Here is a 22,266-nt window from a genome sequence, read left to right on the forward strand (position 1 = left end):
ATTTTTGAATGAAGAGATTAAAATAACTATTAAATTATTGGATTTCAAAAGTTTTTTGAAGTAATGCATAGCTGTGATATACCTACCAGTCATATACCTATGCAGCTATAATGATATAGCTGTGTTATAACTACCAGTGTAACACTATTTATTGCATTTGTCTGCCATAACCTCCTTCAAGGATATGGAGTGAGATTATTTAAGGCACAATCTTATAACATATATATAGCATTTTCAGCACCCACTGAACATGATCCTTGTGTATTACTGACAAAGAAGAAATGAAGGGAATCGGTGTTACAGAGACAGACAGCTTGCGTCTTGTGTGTGATAGTACAAGGTGAAGAAAGCATGTAGCAAGTTAATGTAAAAGATGAAAAAAGAGCATTATGGATTGACTTAGAAGGTGACACAATTAGAATGGATATATGAATTTAATGTGGTGTAATATTATTTTGTAACATCTCTATGGAATATTCTTGCAATAATTAAATGAAATGAAAAACTTAAGAAAATCATGTATGGTGATTTCTTTTGGAGGAAGATTCTTTGTGACCTGGTGTTTGGGCTTTTTGGGTGAAAAATAAAAAGAATACACAATCTATTAATATCCTGCCTGAAGGAACAGGTTGATAAATAGTTGAGATATGAAAAAGATTTAATTCTCATAATACAATACTTTGTAATTGTTGGCATTTATTGGTTTTTTCCTCCTTTTCTGTGGTGTGCAGAACACTGATATCATATCCAAACAATCATTGAACAATTTAATTTAGAAATTCTGGTGTGCTATATAGCTGTTCTATATTCTGACAACAGCAGTTCCTTTATTTTCTATAGAACTGATAGATGCTCAGGGAAATGGGCTGTAACTGTCCCTTAAAAAAAAAAGAGAAATAATTTTTCCACTGAGATTTGGTATTATCTTTGAAAAAAATCAAATTATTCTATGAATGGTGAAACTTACTGCTTTCCTATGGTTTTGTGTACTGCTTTCTTTATGCCCTCCAAATTTCTTACTATTTTCAGCTTCATACTACACCCTACATTTCTGACCAGTACATAGTTGCAGTTTCGGGACTAGGCATGTTCTTACTTGCCATCTAAAAAGCATGCTGATTGAGCAACTGATTGGTGTCTCTTAAGATGGATGTGAGCCATTTTAATTGAATTGTAACTGTCTGCCTCTGTGTCAAGGTACTAATTTGGGTTCTGTCTTTAATCACCAATTTTCATTAAACTTGCAGGAACTGAAAGTCTTTGAGAGCTGTACTATTTGAAATTAAAAGCCATTGTAGTGGAAAGACAGATGGTTTGATCCAGTAAAATTTGTTTCCTGGTGAAAATAGAAGCTAACCAAAATCAAAACAGAAACTTTAGTTACTAATATTTTCTGAGCTATGGACTAAATTCACTGCTGAGTTATGAAAAATTATTTTGAATAGTTTAAAAGAAAAGAAGGGAAGTGTGTTATTTTATGTACATTAGCTTGCTTGAGACCTTTTGCTTCTCATCCTTAGTTGAAAACAAGTCTGCTATTGAAATAAGTCTACTACTGGATTGATGCAGCTCTTTAATATGTGGTATTATCATTATAAATACTAAATATGATATGTACAAAACAATTAAAGGTGAAGGTCTCTATTCTCCAGTCTGCTAAGAACACAGGACTTCCCATAATGCAGAACAACCATAAAATTTTTACTTACAGAGATAAGTAAAACGATATTCTGATGTCTGGGGAAATTATCTGCCAGAGCATTAGCTGGTTTACATAGGTAGTCTTCCTCTTACCGTAATCTCTGCTTCAGCTCCTGGTGTAAGAGGAAGAAGAAAGATTGCACAGGGCAAAGCAAACATACACATGGCAGATTTATCCTGTGTGATTTTTCACTGCAGTCAGTTCAGGTTTGTGACAGACACTTAGTAGGCTGTTACCTACCTCCAGTCCACCAGACTTTTTGTCTGTTCATGAATCTGCTTTGGAATGATTGCCGTTTTCAGCTAGTGCATCACATTGGTTAAGTAAATACTCCAGATTGAAAACTGAGTAGCTTGGGAGACGGTTCATGTATCAAATATTGCTGTCTTTAGAGATGGTGATGCTCTTTATAGCACAGGCAGTTGGAGTTAAATTTTCATTTGTCACCACATGTCCGTTAGAAGTCATAATAGCAAAATTTAATTGCACTGTTAATTGTTAACTCGGCTTGTTACCCACCTTCTGCTGGAACTAGGTAGCATAGGATCAGACAGCTGCAATCAATTTTTGGAAATCCCAAGTTAGGTAGGTCTGAGTCCAAATAATGTATCATACCAACAACTGGTAGGAGATGGGTCGATAAAGAGTTTTAAGTGCAAGTACTCAGTTATTAGTCTGATATGTTTTTTATATAGAGCTAAAAGTGGGGGGTTGAAGAGCTGTATATACAGTGAAAACTAATTGAGATGTATAATATATTGTAATGGCAATTGTATTTCAACTGCCCGATCTTTCCTTACCCAGATGATCCCTGAATTTTTCATTTACTTTTAATTGGTGCTAACACGTGCTAGACATCAAATTAGATTGCAAAGCCTATATCCACAAAAAAGGGGGGATGGGAATGTGAATCGTTGAAGCCATTTTATATGAAAAAAGGTTCCAAAGAATTGGAACTGTGTATAGTTCCAATCCTGGAAATATATTCCTGTTCGGTAAAAGAACTAGAAAATTGACTTTTTAAAGGGAAAAGATAAGAAAGGAGAATTCTGCCTTTAACAAAGGGAAATAGAGGTAATGTAGGTGGCTGCTTCTCTACCCACCCCTCTATGAGCTTTAGAACTTGGTTTTAGAGGCAGAACCAAGAAGGTGGGACTCACTGCTTGAGCTGGTTTCTCAATCCAAAACCTAAAGACAGTTAAGAATTCCCAGTCATTGCCTGACTGATAGGAAGAACCATGGTGTGTGTCAGATACAATGTAAAGAATCATTACTGTTTTATTTTTCATGTTTATTATCTACTTTCTGTGACTGCAGTAAAAAGTTAACTTTTTGCTCTGCATAACGTTTCCAACATTGCCCAGAGCAATAAAGCCAGAGCATTTATCTAGAGATACTGAACTGAGCTAAGGAATGTGATTTGCCTCCTCCACAGCCCCTCCAAAGAAGCAACAATCGTAGGCAGGTTTGTAAGCATAGTGTGTCCCAAGAAACTGCAAACCTGTGTGCTTAGAGGAAATAGTTCATTTTTCTAGGAACTCCTAATTTCCTGCATGTAGTTTATCTAAGACACATTGTCATGTGTTTCCAGGGCAGGGCTACCTCCAAAGAAAACTGATGTTACATTAAAAAGTACCTTTATGTGTAGAAAAATTCTTCATAGTCATTGGATCTGCTTCATATACATGTATATTCAAAATAATTTATTTTAACTTACAGTTGAAGAATTTAGTGAAAGTAATCAAATCAGAGACAACTCTGACTTCCAGATCACTGCTTGAGTTAATTATATTATAAAAAACTTTTTAATGTAAACTAGTGCAAACAAGTTACAGTTTTATAGAAGATTTGCAAGGTATGTTTTGTGTCAAATACAAGAACACTAACCTTCTTAGAAATTATATCCCTTATTCTAATAAAGGAACTAAATCATGTGATCTGTATGGCCATTATCACTAATTCAATCCCCAGGATTTAAGGCAAAGTTTTGTAGGAATTCTTTTTTCTGCAGAAAGTATGACTCCAGAATCTAAGAACTCTTCCCCAGGGTCCCATTTATTCCTGTGCCAATTTGAGAGTTGTCTATTTCAAAAGCTTTCTTACTCTATCTGAAGGAAAAACATCATAACAATAGTTGCCATAAATAAATAGAAATGAATGCAAGCTAAATAAAGCTGTTAAATGTGGAAGAGCTGAAGAATGGAATCCACTGCTGAGTGGACTGTTAATAGATCCCTGCAATTAAGACAGTACCTGGATATGGCGGTTGCTCCAGCCTTTGACTGATGAGAAAACCCCCCACTAAATTTCAAGTGGAAAAACAGGAGAATATTCATTATGGCATTTGTCATGGAAAGGAACATGGATGTGATCCATTTTAATCAAGGGTGTCAGTGGAATTCACAGATGTTTTCAAATGTAGGATTCACCATCTCTTTAGTACAAATGCCCTTTACAGCTATGTGCTCCAAAAGTGCTATAGATTCTGTTGGTTGTCTTAATAGGTCACCTGTAATGACTAAAAAAAAATGGACCTATTAAGCTTTTTTCTTAACAAGGAAATATACTTTCTTTAAGGAAGCTCAATTGCTGTGGTAGCAGCTTTCTTAGATAAGGCATCTAGAAGACAATGCTATAAACAATGTTTCTCCCAGGCTCTTTTTTTTTTTTTTCTTTTTTCTTTTTTTTCCCCATTTGGTGGCAGGTGAGTTCAGATAGGAAAAATTTGGAGGTGTCTAAAACCAAATTAACATGATCAGTAATAGCAGAGGGGGATTTTATTTGAAAAAATGCGGTGAGTCATTCAGGAAGTTGCTACTATTGCCTGTAATATCTCTCTTTTACTACATGAGCTGTTGGGAGGTGCATAAAGAGCTCTGAAACAGTTTCAGAAGTTTTGCAAATGGTCAGAAGTCTATAAATTCTATTCTGAATTGGGCAAACTTGATCTGAGCTACTAGAGCCATCATTCATGTTGTTAGTGACATGATAGAATTAATTTATTGTTGTTGTGTGGCATTGTAATACCACTATTAAGTAGTGACCAGCTGCGTTGTTAAAAGGTATTTCATTGTGTCTTAAAATGTAACAGTTACATATGCTCTCTTAAGTAAGATTTATACAAACTACACTTTAAGGCAAGAGATTGTAAAAGGATTTAGATATCCTTGCTGAGGTAAAGAATTCAGAATTCATTTCATGATATGCTAATATATAGAAACAATATTCATGCTTTCCCCGCCACCCCCCTCCTCCCTCCCCCCTCCCAGCCAGGTGATTCTCAGATAACTGAAGTCATTCTAAGGCAAAAAATTTCATATGGATGTCTAAGGATGGCAGTGAATTTAACATTCAAAAGCAATTGAGTTGGTACACAATGAAATTCCTCATACGGACTTCTCTTTCCCAGGGCAGAACTGGAATAGGTCAGATTGTTAGTTTTTATAAACTGGATGGGATAATTTACATTCCATATGCCATTTCTTACTCTTTTTTTTATTTCCTTGTCAAGCAACTGCCATGTTTTTGTGCTAGTTATCAAGTAGAAACTGAAGTTGTTACCCTAGGAATGAAAGCCTCATTTCATCTTAGTTTTCATATTTTTCATTATTCTCAGAAGAATGGAAATATTTAACTTTGTAAAACTGAATATAGTCCTTCCTTTTTGACATTCGGACCAGAGGCTGAAGACAGTAAGCATTGGGCTTCATCTTCTGAAACTTTATGCTCTTGGGATTTACTGAATTTGTATTTCCGGGTGTTTTAAAGTTAAGCTCTCAGTGCCCTTCTGAAGAAGTGCTGTTCATCAAACTGCATCTTTTTGAGAATTTACCTGTATTTTTATTGTCTTGGCAGTGATGCTATATTATTGTTACTTGGATGGTCTGCCAATCTTCAGAACTATTAAGAAGGAGACTAAAATTTTCAGAAAAAGTACTTAAGTTTCTCCTGAAATTTGGCAATTCCAAAGCATTTTGAGATATTCTTTTTGTAATTGCATGGTACTGTGAAATTTCTGCAAATACAGTGTTACGCTTCATTTCAGGGTAATGTTCAGTATGGAATATGATATACTTACAAGATTTAAGGTAGAAACTCAATTTTCTGTCCTGCTGGAACACAAAATGTGTTCCAAGCACTATTTAAACTTTATGATAACATGCAAAACCCAAGTTTTATGGAATATTGTCTGAGAACCTGTTCCTGTTAAGAACATCCTGGAAAATATTCTCCACCTTAACTAACACTGGTTCAGCTCTCATCGTACCACTCTAGCAGACATTGATTATATGGGCTGTTGAATCCTTTTTAAAGACATTGTTGCATAATCCTGCTGGATTTAATTGATAGGGTTACTGACAGTAATGGCAGCTCCTGACGTACTTAAATGATAGCTCACAGTGTAGTGTCTCCTGGTGGCTAAGAAGAAATTATACCTATATATATATATAGGTGGGGAGACTGAAGTGTGTTATCTTAATAGGGTAGTAATTTTGTATTGTGGTTATTTTTGTCTGTGTATATCAAACCAGACTTTTCAATGTATTGTGCAAAATTTTTTAAAATCTCTTAAGAATTGTGATGAGTCTGGGGCAGGCAGACAGATCACCAATACCCCTTTAAGTACAAGTCAGAGGTGTGGAAGATAATTCAAGTTTTTCACATTCACTGTTAGAGGAAACAAAAAGAATTATTGATTGGCAAGACAAGACTGTAAAAGAAAGCAAATTTAGCAGTTCTGGCAGTTCTCTCTGTATTAATGATTAATTAAGAGGGTAGCATGGATTGGATATCTGTCTTAGGCAAAGTAATAATACCACAGTTTGATTTTTTTTTTCTTTTTTTTAATTGTAAATATGTAGTAATTATAACTATTAGCAATTATATAATTTTTTGAGTAACATTTTATTTGAAGGAAAGAAGGATAGGAAAATTTATTCTGTGATTATAAAACACCAATTGACTTATGATCATACAATATCTAGAGTGTCAGGGAAGAAATGCTGGTATTCAGAAACTGCAGAAGAAAGAAGTATTTTTAATTGGTGCCTGTAGTGCAGCCCTTCCTATTTATTGCTCAGCCACCTGTGGCTTTCCCAGCTTTTGGAATTTCTCAAAAAATTGATTGGTTTGCTAGTTCAGAAAATAATTTGTGAAAATGTTGCTAGCACATTTCAATAAATGCCCGGTTGCCTGTTCATACCACATAGTATTGGTGTATTTTAGCGAAGTGGAAGAAATCATTATGGTTTAGATCCTGCCAGAATTTAAAAACTCAAACTTCTAATAGTTAAAACCAAGAAATACTTTCATTACTGGAGAAAAAAGAGGAATAGTTCTGCGATATAGCTTTTTTGAGGGATGAGGTTAACAGGACTTAATGCCTGTGGAGAACAAAAACTAACTAATAGATGGTTTAAAAAACTGTGACATATGTCACTTTGTGGTGCCTAGTTGGATTTCTGCTGAGAACTTGTAGAAACACAGTAAATTGAAATAAAACAAAAAGTCTCAAATGATATTTGTTGTGGCTCCATACTCACTTTGTAGATGCCAAGTTAAGTAGTCAGAGGGTTTGTTTCTGACAATGAGAATCTTCTTATTTTTCTATTCTTTGACAGCCACGAGCTGTCGCTGGTTTTCGAGGAACAGTACGATATGCATCAATCAATGCTCATAGAAACAGAGTGAGTATCTCAATCTATATCATATCCATCTCATGTAGCTGAAAGCAGTCAGTAATGCAGTTGCTATTGATTTCCTTTTTTGTATTCTTATGTGTGTATTTGTTATTGAGAAATTAATACTTATAAATTTTGGGAAAGGATAATATACTTTACAGTAGTTGAGGGTAAAAAAGTTCTTCTTGTAGAAATAATAGTGGTTTTAATAGTTACCTTTGGTGTTCAGTTGTATTGTAAGTTAATAAATTAAAAAGGTGAAGTTACTGAGTTTTGTAAAATACATAATGTCCAGTATGTCGTCTTAACATCATACACTAAAGAAATCTGAATAAACAGCTCTTCCAGTACAGAGATTTACAATGTTATTTTAGTACACTTGAACTTTCTCTGTATCTTCTATGGAAATTTACTTGTATGTTTCTACTTAAAATAGTTGCTGGATTTAATTATAGAAACCTGTTTTGCAGTGTTGATTATATTAATTTTTATATATAATAATTTAAGTCTCCAGAGCAGTAAAGAATCTTATCTTCCCTTTTGTCTTATAGGTATTTGTAAGATGCATTAGAATAATATTTCTTTTTCACAGGAAATGGGTCGGCATGATGACCTCTGGTCCCTGTTCTACATGTTGGTGGAATTTGTGGTTGGGCAGCTGCCTTGGAGAAAAATAAAAGATAAGGTAAACCTAGAAGTGAAACCAAAGAGCACAAGGGAGATTTAATTCTGGATTGCAAGCAAATGCTGTGATAAAGATTCCACCAAGAATCACTAGTTCATTAATTTTAACATTACATTTTCCACTGTTTTTTAGTGTTAGTTCTCATTGCTAGTGTCATGGTATAAAAAGCAGTCAAGTTTTATGAACCGTTCTAGGCAGGAAGTGGATTGTGCTTCTAGTTTGCAAATGTTTTAGAAGGCAAAAGTAAGTGTATATATGCCACTTAATTAATTTTCCTGTTTTCACTTGAGTACTTTTTGATTTCACCTATCACACATTTAAAATTTCTTATCTATTTTGATTATTTGTGAAATGGGCATTTCTTATTTGCTGGTGAACAAAAGTGAATCTAGTGCCTTTAGTCATATATCATAGGTGAGGTATGCAAAGAAACACCGTCTAATTAGCTTGTTATTACTTCTTTCAACTTCTTTTGAAACTAGATTGAACCAAGGTTACTCTCTGATGTGGTTTATGCATTGGTAGATGACAATGTGGTATATAGGTAGCATCTCTTTTTTGGTTTTGATTTACTCATCTTACACTACGCAGGATTTACCAATCTTACGCAATATACTGTGATGACCAAATATACACCAAAAAGTGACTGAACTTCAGGTGACGCAACAGGATATTTAAATCTTTAAAACATGCTTTTTAGAAGGGTTGGAGTGTCTAATGACAGTCCTTGATATCCAGCAGCATTCAAACACAGGAGAAAATTAAATAGCTTTTCATACTGAATTTGAAGTTTGTACATTAGTTTGCATGTGTACTGAGAGCAATGGCAGAATCTCTTACCTTGTCATCTGACGTAGAATGGCGTTTCTCAGTACTATTCAGAGTAATGTACTTACCTATCTTTCTGGCCAGTAGTGTAGTGAATGGCTGTAAGATACAAGTTGAATATATTGTAGCAGAGAATGAAGGTGTGTGAATGTTTGTTGTGTTGTTTACTCCTAGGAGCAAGTGGGCTCCATTAAAGAAAGGTACGAGCACAGACTTATGTTGAAACATCTTCCTCAAGAATTCAACATCTTTCTGGATCACATTTCTAATTTAGATTACTTTACAAAGCCTGATTACCAGGTAAACATTTTTACTATTTTGTCTTTCTTATTTTTAAATAGCAGAATTTTATGCTGTTTCAACTTCAGTTTCCTTTGATTTCATTGTGTAGACTTGGTAGTGATTATGGATTGTGCCACCACAAAGTTATTTTAATGACCACCTAGTGCCACAGAAACTTTGTGGTTCAAAGACGTCATTTTTTTCCATTTGGGAAGAATAAGGCAGTTCAGTTTCTAAAAACAATTGACAGTTGCTTTGCAGTCGGTATTCTGTTAGGATCGGGTGCTATCCTGCTATCATAGCCTCTTGTGGGAGCTCCTTAAGTTAAATTGATCATGTTGTTTTCTCAGTGATAGTCATTCTGGCAGTTTTCCAAAATCTGGAGCTCAGCACCTACAATATATACAGCTAGAGCACAACATGCAGCCGTGGTGGGTTTTTAAGACTGAAGTATTGCCTACAGAGATCACCAGAAAACTAGTCATTTTTCTTTGTTTAAGAGACTATTGCCTGCTGAAATGGACAGCCTCAGCTTGGTGATAAGGTGATAGGTGCCAAGAGGATATGCTGTAGAATATGTATCTTATTCACTCAGTGTTGACCCATAATTTAACAATAAATAAAACGCAAAGACAGAACTTTGTCCTATACCAGTATGTGGAAAGCAGCAGAGGAATGCTCAGGAAAAACAGGGAGGGAGAGACTGAGAGTTTTTTCAGTCTCACAAACTGTGGGAGAAGTTGAACTGATCTAACATCACGCCATGACACGTTGTTGCTGTGTGCCTTCCCTCTGGCTCCCAGAAACATACATTCCTGTCAGCTTCCCACTTGCGTTACCTGTCTGCCTCTCTGCATTTGTTAACTCACTAACTCAGCAAAACCAGAAGGAATGGTTTCCTGCTAGTGTGCAAGCTGAATTGGTTCAACTGAATAAATAAATAATTCTGACTAATTCTGGAATTGTAACTTTGATAAGAATGATTCCTGTGCTTTACTTGGTAAGCAAGTAAACTTTTTTTTTTACTTGGTAAAAAAACAATAACTAAAATCGATTTTTGTGCAAAAATTTGAATGAAAAAAATATCTTATTACATACAGAAAATATTCAGCATTCCTGAAAAATAAATACCTTGATTTTTTTCCTTTTCTATTACAAATTTCAATTGAACTTATCCTATAGTTTACAATTAAGTGAGGAAAATGATTAAGAAAGTTTTGAGTGTTTTGTGTGCCTAGTTATAAAGATGAATCAGATTTATTTTTTTCTTCTATGGTAAAAATTACTGATTGCAGAAATTTTTATGTTGCATAGAAAAACCTTGATTGTAGACTGGTAAATATGTTTTATTTACATTATATATCCTTAATGATAAAATATATACACAGGCATATTTTTGCAAAACCTTCTTCTATGGTCAACTTGTATCTAACACAACACGTGCACTCAGGGTTTAACGTGATACCATGACAGAGTTTCTCCATGATAGAGACAGCCCAGTAATTTACAGTCCTCTGGTTGGTCCTGGAACATGCCTTCTGACATGGTCTTGCTTGTGTGCTTTAGACCAGAGCAGGGTGGTTTTATTTAGAGCAGTGAAAGTGCTTTACTTTCCATGGTCATTTAAGCTCTGGTCCTTCTTAACTAGTATTTGTTGTAGCAGTGCTGTTCATACCTTCAGTACATATCATTCTTTGTTCGTATTTATGGTTAGGCACTGAACAAGAATGTATACGGTCAAGAACCCTGCTTTGAAGAGTTTACAGTTTAAAAAGTTCATGACATAGGCCCAGAATCCACATTTGATTTGGCAATGTCAGATATGTTCATTTTATTCAGATATTTATGCACACATTGCCTCACCCTCCTGACATCATTAAGCATTTGAGTTTGTATTTGCATTATAGCAGAAATTGTAGAAAAGATTTAAAGGAGAATGACCTTAAAAATTACTTCAGAGAAACTGCTTATGGTTTACAGGAAGAGGAGAAGAAGGGAGAGTACATATGGGACAGAGAGTGAACTACGGCTTTGTGCAGTTCAATAGCGTTCCAGAACTGACTGGGATAGATGGCACACCAAAGGTTCTTGAGAGTAGGAGTAAAATGGATACGACCACTTTATACAAGAAAAAAGATACAAACTTCCCATCCATTTTAAGTTGCCAAAGGTTATGTGTATTTAAAGGAGGCCAGAGAAAAATTTTCTGCATCCTAGATTGGAAGAAAGAATGAAAACTAGGGTTTTAGCTTTTGGGGACAAAAAAAAAAAAATTTAGGAATGTTACAGAGTAAGAGATGATGTGATATGGACACAGCCTTCCCACCAGTGACTAGAATGAGACAAAGTTTTTCACAGGGAGAGGAAAGTAGATGCAATTTCTTTCTGTCATGGACACAATTTGTTCTAGATGATTTTTTGTAGCATAAAACAAAGGTGGAAAGCTTCCATTGTGACATTTCTGTGGGATGAATGTCAGCATTAGATAAAGTAAATGATACATGGTTCTAAATGACAGAAATGTATGAATTAGCAAAGCAGTAGCCTTCCCTATATACTCTTCATTAATTTCCTTGGTTTCTAATGGCATTACCTAACGTACTCTTTTATCTTCCTCTGCTGGAGAGCCGTTGGATGCTATTCTGCAGGAATGTAGTCATGCCTCTGTGTGTGTGTACGCGCGTGTCTTTCTGTCTTTTTATAGAAGCCTATGGTGTATCTTTGCCTCTCTTTACTTATAAAAACACAGATGCGTTTGGTTTTGGTTTGTTTTTTAAATAAAACAGAATTTTGCATATCTTGACTTTGAAACCTTGGAAAATGAGACCTGGTTAATAAAAAGAATGGTGTCCTTTTTTTGGAGAATTGTTGTCAGTCAAAATCTTAAAGAAGAGACATGTTAAAATATTACAGGAGGATATTTCTTAATTGCTTGGTCTCTTAGACAAAAATGAAGCTTATTAACTTCTTTTCTTCATTTTTAGCTTCTCATGTCTGTGTTTGACAACAGCATGAAAACGTTTGGGGTTATTGAAAGTGACCCTTTTGACTGGGAGAAGAGTGGAACTGATGGCTCTCTGACAACGACAACAACTTCAACCACACCTCAGTTACATACTCGTCTTACTCCGGCTGCAATTGGGTATGTATGCACATTGTGGTCACTTAAAGAAACAGCCGCAGAGTACCAAAGGGGAATTATGTCCATAATTTAGGTTTTTTTCTGCAGGATGTTGAATAAATAGAGGAATGGAGGTTTGGGAGCATTTGAAGTATTTTCCTTTATAGGGTTTCTGTTTTTACTATCCTGAAAGATCAGCACTGCAGTCCTAAATTTATACCAATAAAAAATAGTAGCTCAGCATGTAAATTTGCTAGTCCATCCTTTGCTAAATCATATTTTGTGAAACTAAATTATGTGTCCTGAGTTTAACTGCCTGGAATTAAACCCATTGTTTTCTGTAAGCTTGGAATAAACTACTAGTTGCAATTTCCTTATAACATTGAAAAATCAATGGATCTTTATAGGAAATTTGGAAATAGATTTTGGTCATGTTTAAAATAATTTTTAATGTGATCGTTGGGACCTTCTGTAATTAACTTGGACAAGATGTGATGTTTAATAATACCCATACTCATCTCAGGAGTATGGAGAGAATATAAGAGGTGTTTATGGGTGAGGAGGAAGACTTTGTGCCTGTTCTAGGCCTTAAGTAGATCAACTTTTTATCTAAGAGTCACAAAGGTTGTGCCTTGGGGGTTTTGACAGTGTAGTGAGGCTGAAAAATGCCAGAATTTCATGTAGAATGTATTAAATTCCCAGTATTTCAAGGTAATTAAAAAAAAAAAAAAGTGTTAAAATAAATGTCAGTCAAGACATTAACTGGTGTTACTGTTGCACAGGTGTATCGTGTGTACTATTGAACATACTGAAGTTGACAGGGATTTTGCATATGATTCAGTCCCATTATCACACTGGAGTTAATGATAGTCCTGGCTGCAGTTAACAATTTTGGTGACTGTACAGGAATGACTTTTAATTGACCTTCTGATCTTTCACTTTTTAGGAATAGCATTGCTTCAGTTTCAGATACTGAGCTAAGCCATAGCCCTATTTAGCCCCAAGTCAATGGGACTACAGAACTTTGATTAAAATGTAATGTCTTGTTAGTGTTATGCTTATGTTTTGATTATCAGTAATTGGACCAAAATAGCACTTGGATAAGAATAGTGATTAGAACTGCATTTAGTTTGCTGAGTGATCTTTCTTCCTCATGCAGTATGTTTTGTTACTCTACCAGATGTTGGGGAAAAGGAAACTATATTATGAAAGATGCCATTAATTTTTTTGAATAGAAAAATGTGTGTAGAAGAGTCAGGAGCGAAGTTGAGCCTGGACATGATCTCTAACAAATTTTCTCAGAGTTCCTTCGAAAACATTCAAAAAAAGAGGTTTTAAGTGATTGGTTTTTGATTTACACCTTTTGTTATGTGCCTAAATTAAAGAAACATAACTTGTGAAAGCCAAGAAGTAGGATTTTTTATATTAAATAATTTACAAGATTTAGTTTCCTACAGAGGCATGCTTTTGCTTGTAATTTTTTGTTTGTTTCTTTCAATAGAGTAGAAAATAATTTAGAGTAGAAAATAATTTCAAGAAACATAATTAAAGTCTCGAAATTTTTACCTTTCCAATTTTTTTTTTTTTTTAAACTACTTTTGTAGAATTGCCAATGCCACTCCTATCCCAGGAGATTTGCTGCGAGAAAACACAGATGAAGTGTTTCCTGATGAACAGCTCAGTGATGGAGAGAATGGTATTCCAGCTGGTGTCTCACCAGAGAAACTACCTGGATCCCCTGGGCATCAGCGTCCTCAGGAAAAAGATGTTTGGGAAGAAATGGATGCAAACAGAAACAAAATAAAACTAGGCATCTGTAAGGTACTTACAAATCTGCATTGTGAAGACCGTCTTTGAACAGTTTCCTGTCCTCACAGTGCACATAAGATATAATTAATAATGCAGTCTTACTAATATTGACTAGCCAGAATGGTCTAAGAAAACAGGATTCATGGTAGAGCTAACACATTTTATTAGAGCAGTTTATACACTGGAACAAGCAGACAAGCTTTTGGGCCTTGTGTCACTTTATCAGGTCTTTATGATGAATAGTAGATAGCTGATAATTTGAGATTCTTTGTGGTTTATTCATATTCCTGTTCTTCAGACGTGACTTTGATTCTTGCTCACTGATTGAAACCAAAGCAAATTTCCTGCATCTCGCATGTGTAGGAGTTAGACACTGAATATACAAAACCCAGTTTAATGTTATTCTTCAGCTGACAGATTGGCAGTGTGATTGGCAGTATCCATTTAATTCACTTGGTGTTTTTGTCTCCATAAGATGTGATAGTTTTGTACTGATCCGAAGAGGTTCATGGGCTAGTCTTTAGAAGGGAATACCGCTTAATTTTGAAAAGTGGTCTCTGAGAAGTGGTTCCCATCTTTCTTGCTTACAGTCACAATATTTCATACTTGGGAAAATGTAGCCCTGTTTCTTGATATAAAAATGTTTTGAACATGAAGAGGGATCTAGTACTGAAATGTTCTTTAGCTAGGAGAGCCGTCTAGTTTTGAGGCTGCTACCTCTTGTTTACTAGAAAAAAATGTGTTGTGGGAAAGACTAAGGCATGGTGCCTATTTTCAAATGTGCTTGTTTGTTTGTTTTTTTTACCAAAGAGGGAGAAAGGAGATTGTTCTGATTTAAACAAAGGCAATTTCTATTAGTTATACCTGCTGAAACTAAGGATAATCATGATTTCCCAGCTCTAAATCATGTCCAGTTAGTATACAAGATGGAATGCGGTTGGACTAAAACATAGTTCTAAATCACAGAAATACCTAGTAGATTTAATGTGTAACACTGTTATATGTTCCAGAGAATCATAAAGACATCTTGGAAGCTAACCTCTTTAATAAGAGCACTTGACTGTAAAGCAGACTGAAGATGTTACCAAGTGCCAGGTTTCAGACTATTATTGAAGAAAATTTCAGAGATGGGTGTGAAATATCAGAGTAAATTTAAGTGTATTACTGGGTTTTTTAGACTCCTGTTCTCAGACCTACCCAGAACTAGTATATTACTAATATTTTATCTGTTGTAGGTATGTGCTGAAAAGCATATCTGAACTACCTTAACGATGGCATGAACTTAAGGACCATTCCAAATACAAATTGGCTTATCACAGGCTAAAAACCTGGATGGTATTCACCATGTAGTACCTTGTCTTCCTCTGTTTTGCTACTCCTAGTGAGTTACATTTTTACTTTACTTTTTGCACAGGCTGCTACAGAGGAAGAAAACAGCCATGGGCCAGTGAATGGAATGTTGAATGCACCGAGTCTCGGTTCTCCAATTCGTGTTCGCTCAGAGACCACCCAGCTAGACAGAGATGTCCCACTGGTGCGGAAGTTACGTTCAATTCACAGCTTTGAACTGGAGAAGCGTCTGACATTGGAGTCAAAGCCAGACACTGATAAATTTCTTGAGACCTGGTAAAGAAATTATTTTATTCTTATGCTTAGATCTTTTCAGGATATGTAGTTAAGATACTATCATCTTTCCTCTGCGATGGGAAAACCAGGAATGGAGCTGCTCAGTTATGCTTATGCAAGCTACAGTAAAGTATTTACTATGTTCCTAATATTGCTCAATTAATGGATTTCACCACTTGGCAGCTTTTTAAAAAAAATATTAGCACTAATATACAGTTAAAGTCAGACTTCCACACCTGAGAATTTTTTCTTTCAAGACCTAGTGGTGTAACCCTGATGTTTTTCTTCAGTGGGGTACTCTTGACAGTCAGTACAACTCATTCTAAATAAGAATGATGACATCAGGTGCTCAATAGAGGTAACATGGGGTTAGACTATATGACATGAGAAGGACAGTTTACAAGAAGTGAAGTTATGAAGTAAAGTTAGAAACCTATGTACATGCAGCAGGTTCAGTTATGCCCAAAGTTGTTGCACCAACATAAAAAAAAAACTTGGTAGAAGGCAGAGGTCTTAAAATGGAATTTGAAGGTAGAGAAGAGACAGACGTATGAGAACAGATTCAATCAATTTGCCTATGTGTAGAAAGAATAACGGGAGGAGAACACAGTGAAATCTGACTGAAAGGCAGGGACCGTGTGGGGACAGTATAAGGCAGCTGAGATGCTGATAGTGGCAAAATCCTTCTAAATATGTCATAGAGGGGTTAGGAATTTGAATTTGTTTGATGAAGCAAGTTATGCAAAGCATAAATAAGGAATCAATCAAAACAATCAATAACGTTCTTCTTGAAAGCATCTACTACTGCTGCTGGAGACATCTGTTTCTTCTGTTCTGCTTTGAGTCTCTGCTTTGTAGCATAAATTAAGTACAGTGGACATCTGGTGGTAGCCTCACCACTGAGTTGGTATCCACTCATTATTCTCCCTTCTGGTAATTACATTTACAGTACAATATGATACGTTATAATTACACTTACAGTATGTGCAAATTTCTAAGACCATCCACCCATTTTTACTTGATGAGTTATTTATCTCAAATTGTGGATCTTTCAACCATTGTAGATTGCTCTAAAATATAACAACAGATTTTTTATGTAAACCTAGTTTTCCTCTACTGAAAAAACTCAAATGTACCTTACATTATTTAATTAATTCTTAACTAAATCAGATATTAACTTCTTTTTTTAAGTTTGGAGAAGATGCAGAAAGACTTGAAAGCTGCGGCAGAGACTCCTGTTGCTGCTGTTCCTACTCTTTCTCAGAAAACACCCATTCCTGCTCCTGTGACTGCCCGCATGGACCATGTTTGGCACTATGACGAAGAGTATCTTCCAGATGCTTCAAAGCCTGTGTCAGCTAGTTCTCCAGAACACGTTGATGGTGTTATTAGCAATGGATTTGTAGCTGTCAACTTAAGCTCCTGCAGGCAGGAGGTTGATTCTAAGGAATGGGTGATAATAGATAAGGAACGGGACTTGCAGGACTTCAGGACAAATGAGGCTTTAGGGCACAAAACGACTGGAAGTCCGTCAGATGAAGAGCCAGAGGTACTACAAGTTCTAGAGGAGTCCCCTCCAGAAGAGCAGCTCAGGCCGGGTGGTTGGGCAGGAAACAGTGTGCATGCCAAGGATCAAACCTCAGGGGTGGAGATTGTTCTAGCCATGGAGTGCCATCCTGCTGCTTCCGAGCAGCTTACAGATAAATTGGAACTTCTATCCGGAGCTGCTGGACAGCTTCTTGCAGCCACCCCTACAAGTCCTATGGAAGCTCAAGCAGAAGGAGCACTCACTCCGGTAAGAGAAACGGTCACTGTTTTATTGAACCTCTCTTTATTCAGAACTATGTGACGAGATAGTAAGGGAAAAGGCAGTGAGTAAAATACAACAGTGTAGCAGAAATTCCTAGTTTTGCCAGATATGGAACTTGATTCTTGAAGAATAATCTTCCATGTTCTGTTACATGAGTGTTTACATTCTCCCATGGAAGTGGCTATTAGTTCTGCAGGTATGATCCACAGAACTGGCCTCAAAAAAAAAAAAAAATTATATATATATTTTTATATGTATATAAAGAAGGTCCTTATGCAGTGATTCCTAATCAGTGAGATATACATATGCAAATATATATTTATTATATTTGCAGTACATAAACATAAAATTACAATGAATATGTAAAATACTGTGCTACAATGTTTCATGTGTTTCAGGAAAAGCCTAAATGGCTGAAATTAAAGAAACAGAGTTACTTGCTCTCACCATCACTGATGTAGTGTTTTCTTTTGGAATTCCCTTTGTTTCTTCCTGTTTCTTCTGAAATTTCTAATGGTTCTTATACAAACAACTTGTTGGCTTTTATAAATTGTTGCTACTTCTCACATCCAAGATAACTTTGCAACTACTGCTTTGCTCCCAGAATTTTCTCTTCACTAAGACAGATTGCTTTGCTTCCATTGCATCCTCTTCTTTTTGTGTTTCTCCATCTTTTCTAAAGAATTCTCATTTGCACAGTTTTTGAACGTTTCCTTTTTTTCTTCTCTGTCACTGATTCTGAACAAAGACTTCTTTGGCTTTACCTAAGGAGGAAGTGAGATTAATGGTAAACTGATTGGGAATTAGCTCCTGGTTTTATTTCTCCCCTTTTCTCAGTAGATACTGTGTCACCTATGATATAAAGGGCAATTCTTTCGAGCTCCTTTGAGCCAAGAAACCTGGCTGTACTTCTCCCTCACTTATCACCACTTTTTGTGAAAGTTACAGCCAGCTCATTAGAAAAAGAAACTTGTCACCAACCACTCATTTATTATAAGGTGTGGAATATCCTTTATGGTGAAAATGAACTACTCAATGTAATTAACTATAACTGTACAGTAAAATTTCAAATACACCTAGGTTCTCATGGAAAATGCAAGATCTTGTCTTTCATACAAGATTATATTTAGCTATCATACTTTCTGAATTATGTCGTTGATAGAAGATTCATTTTGCGTGACTGAAAATACTGAACTGTGTTAAACAACAGAAGATTTTTGAGATTTAAGTTGAAATATTAGTTGCATGAAAGTTTTTGATGGGTTAGAAACTTGTAAAGGTGAAAAATTAATTTAAATTGCTCATTTGTTTTCAGTTGCTCATTTTTTGTATTTTAACATTAGTTTTAGTAAAACAGACAAGAGCAACACTTAATCCTGTACAAAATACTGATTATCAGGTGTTTTTATTTCGAAAGCCATTAAAAAATGGCTTGCAATTCTGCATGCAAATGCACTACCCCACTTCATACAAACTTGGCTCCTTTTGGGGAAATAACTATTTTACTTAAAACTGAAAGTAGTGGTGATGTACATATAATGTACTACAGTGCAAATAATGGACAATATTTTTATCTGAAAAGGAAGAAGCTTCTGAGCATGGGAGCAAAAATAGTTATAAACAAGGTCAATTAATTATAAGATGTACTGGAAAAAATACTGGTTGAAGTAGACACTGGGGTGAGATTATGTTTTAGTTTGGCTTTGCAAGCAGGTAAGCGATATTTGTCATGACCTCAAAAATGGGGGAAATGAATATGGTTTATATTATCCTGGAAGGGCAAGTAGTGCTTTGAGGGCAAGATGAATGGCAGGAAGGAAGTTGCTGTTTTGAAGATGAATCATGTGGAATTGGAAATATAAACTGAACTGGGAATAAAGAAAATAGAAATTATTTGGCTGATTTAGAAACTGGGAGCAGAGTGTGTCTATACAAAGTGTCTATTCCAACTATGATGGTAATTTGAGGTGGTCTTCTATCTAGTTCATTAGTCCTTGAAAGCCAAACAAAGCCCAGGAGAATATTTGGGGGTGAGTTGTTCTTTCTGTCCTTCGTTGATGGTATTCCACTTCATAAAAGATACTTAAATATTCCTCGAGGTGGGAACCTAGCCGTTCTTATAGGTGAGTGCCCTAGTCACTTCATAAGGAGATAGTGTATATATATGCCTCTTCATACAGTATGAATGAAATCTCTATTCCAGAGTTCTGGTGACCTTAGTAGGCTGTTTGGTGGAGACCTTTACCTTTTTTCCTCAAAGCATTTACCCACCTGAAACTGTTCTTTGAGTGTGATCCTTGTTTGTGGATCAGATGTTCTTGTTCTTTAGTAGTTTTATCTAGGTAGTGCTTTCTTGACAATACAAATAATGGGCAAAAGGTCATATTTTACTTTTCTGCTGATTTAATTATGTTGCACCAGTTACTAAGAGCAAGCTTGGATCCAAGAATGTAAGTTTAGGACCATAAATGAAATTACTTAAGTGTTACTAAAAGGGGTTAAGAATAGATGTTGAAATTATAGTAATATAATAGCTTAATATATTCATAAGCACAACAACCATGAATACTGACAAGTCCTAGAGTTTCAAGCCATTTGAAATGAGTAAACTATTTCAGAAATTATATCTCCCATATGGATTTCTAGTGACTTGCTTCACTATCACTTAGGAGGAAGTATAATGAATTATGTTCTTTGAGCTTATTCTGATAGGTTTGTTAAATATGCAAGCAATTACTTCAATGGTGAATGAATAAAATAGTTTTCCTGTTTTATGTATTTTTTTTATTTTTCATTTTTACTTTGATGATTCTTCTTTATTCTTTCTTTATTTCTTTCAGGGCTTTATTGTACTAAGTAGTAGCAAGGATGTTTCTGTACAAGAAACTAAACATTCATACACTGACCCATAATTTTATTTTCTCTTGAAGGAAAGAAATTGCTGGTCTGCAGTCCTTCCATTTGTAGATAAATGTTCTTCCTGAAATTGTCTGTGTACATGGACTTCTTGTAACTGATGATAATAAAATTTCTTACCTGTTTCACACAGCATTAACATTCTAATAAGAATGTAAGGTTGTAGCAGTTCAGGAAGGAAACCTGAACTAAAAAAATGAGAGAGAGAAATGTGTAAGTTATTGGCTTGGGGATGAGCAAGTTTCAGGCATAAAAAAATTACAGTAAATTATGCTATCCATTATGAAAAAAACCTGCAGGTAAGAGAACTAATTTTCATGTTATCAGTAATGGTTTTCCAGTTGCAATACAGATTCTGGGTGCTACCAGCAAACACCAGTTTGATCTGGCTCAGTCATGGGCACATGGTCACGTTTCTGTTGAACTATTCAGAGCATGCTAGGGTATATATGCTGACTTTATGCTTTCGTAGTGGCTTTATGTTGATTTTGGCTGCAGGAGGACAGATGGTACCTGATTTGCTGTAATACCTGCTGGTATGCAGTTAATCTGTCAAAAGAATTTGAACTGATCTGGACTAATGGTGAATTTATACTGGAGCAGCACTTTGCATCATACAGCTCTAGTTTTCTTTTCCTTGATGTGGTACTAAGAGCCTAAAGCTGGACTTGCTGTGCTGTTGAACCATGGCCTCATTAATTTACTGTGTTTGTATTGAATTGCAGTGAACTCAATACAATGCATGCACAAAAGTTTGCAACATAATTTGTCAAGCAGATATTTCAGCAAAGAAATAATAATGGGGTTGAAGTAATTGAATATGTAGCAGCGAATTCAATTTTCATCTTCAGTTTAAATTAAACAACAGTTTGCTCTGGTCACGCTTGGTTGACAACCTAATACCATATATATATATATATATATATATATATATGTGTGTGTGTATATATATATATATGCATGGTTATAGAAGAGGTTTGACTGTGTGAATCTATTTATTTTTATTATTTAGAAATATTGTTGAAATTAGCATTTTTGTACATTGAGGTACTATTATGAACCTGCTCTTAAATTTCCATTTATTTCCGAGTTCTAAGTCTTTTAATTTTCATGTACCTTCTATCCTCAGTTGCTGCTTTTATGAGACACTGGAAATACTTTTTTTTTTTTTTTTTTTCCGGTTGAGAGACAGCTATGCATTATGGGAACTGAAGCTTTAGGATTGACACAGTTGAAAATACTTTTCCTTGGAAATTGAAATGCTTGATAGGTGCTCCCTGTTTCAAAGGAATACAGGTTATAATTGCAAATACTATGGAAATACTAGGAAGCAGAAAGTCACCTTCATGAAGCTTGCAAAAAGTTTCCATATCTCTACTTTTCATGATTTTGTCTAAATATGCTTGGAACAAAGAATTGAAAACTGTATATAGCAATCTCATTTACAGGTATTTGGATGTGTCACCATCAGATATTTATTCAGTGCTGGAAAAAGTCTTGCAAAGAATCAGTTGATTTCAGAGTTGTATGTCAAAGCTATAGGTTTATTAGAATAATCAATAACCAATTTGAAAATGTACTTTCTCCAAAATTATTAGTTTGGAACACTTTGACTTTACAGTTCCTGGGGTTTTTGTTTGTTTGTCTGTCTGTTTTCCTAAATGGCTGAGTGATGTAGTTCAAGATGAAGCAGTTGTTCATGGATTCTCCAGGACAGTGTATCCTAGTTCAATCCCATGTTTGGGAAATTTCATGAAAATTGTTTAGTACTAATCTTATTGATTACTTCTGTCAGCTATGGTTCTT

The 22,266-nt window shown here is 35.3% G+C and overlaps 1 protein-coding gene across 10 annotated transcripts in view; it reads left to right on the forward strand.

Moving 5' to 3' along the window:
* The window catches only part of TTBK2 (tau tubulin kinase 2), a 106,355-nt gene that overhangs the window by 58,519 nt on the left and 25,570 nt on the right, over nt 1–22,266 (forward strand). For all 10 annotated transcript variants that reach the window (XR_003926272.2, XM_030034746.2, XM_030034784.2 and 7 more), the window contains 7 exons: nt 7,324–7,389; nt 7,976–8,068; nt 9,071–9,196; nt 12,163–12,320; nt 13,904–14,120; nt 15,523–15,734; nt 16,926–17,529. Coding sequence is in view for 9 of the 10 variants with exons in the window: in XM_030034746.2 (XP_029890606.1) it covers nt 7,324–7,389; nt 7,976–8,068; nt 9,071–9,196; nt 12,163–12,320; nt 13,904–14,120; nt 15,523–15,734; nt 16,926–17,529 (1,476 nt within the window). In the remaining variant the exon portion in view is untranslated. The remainder of the gene's footprint in view (nt 1–7,323; nt 7,390–7,975; nt 8,069–9,070; nt 9,197–12,162; nt 12,321–13,903; nt 14,121–15,522; nt 15,735–16,925; nt 17,530–22,266) is intronic.

The sequence above is a fragment of the Aquila chrysaetos genome, chromosome 2, assembly GCF_900496995.4.
Source record: "Aquila chrysaetos chrysaetos chromosome 2, bAquChr1.4, whole genome shotgun sequence".
Lineage (NCBI taxonomy): Eukaryota > Metazoa > Chordata > Aves > Accipitriformes > Accipitridae > Aquila > Aquila chrysaetos.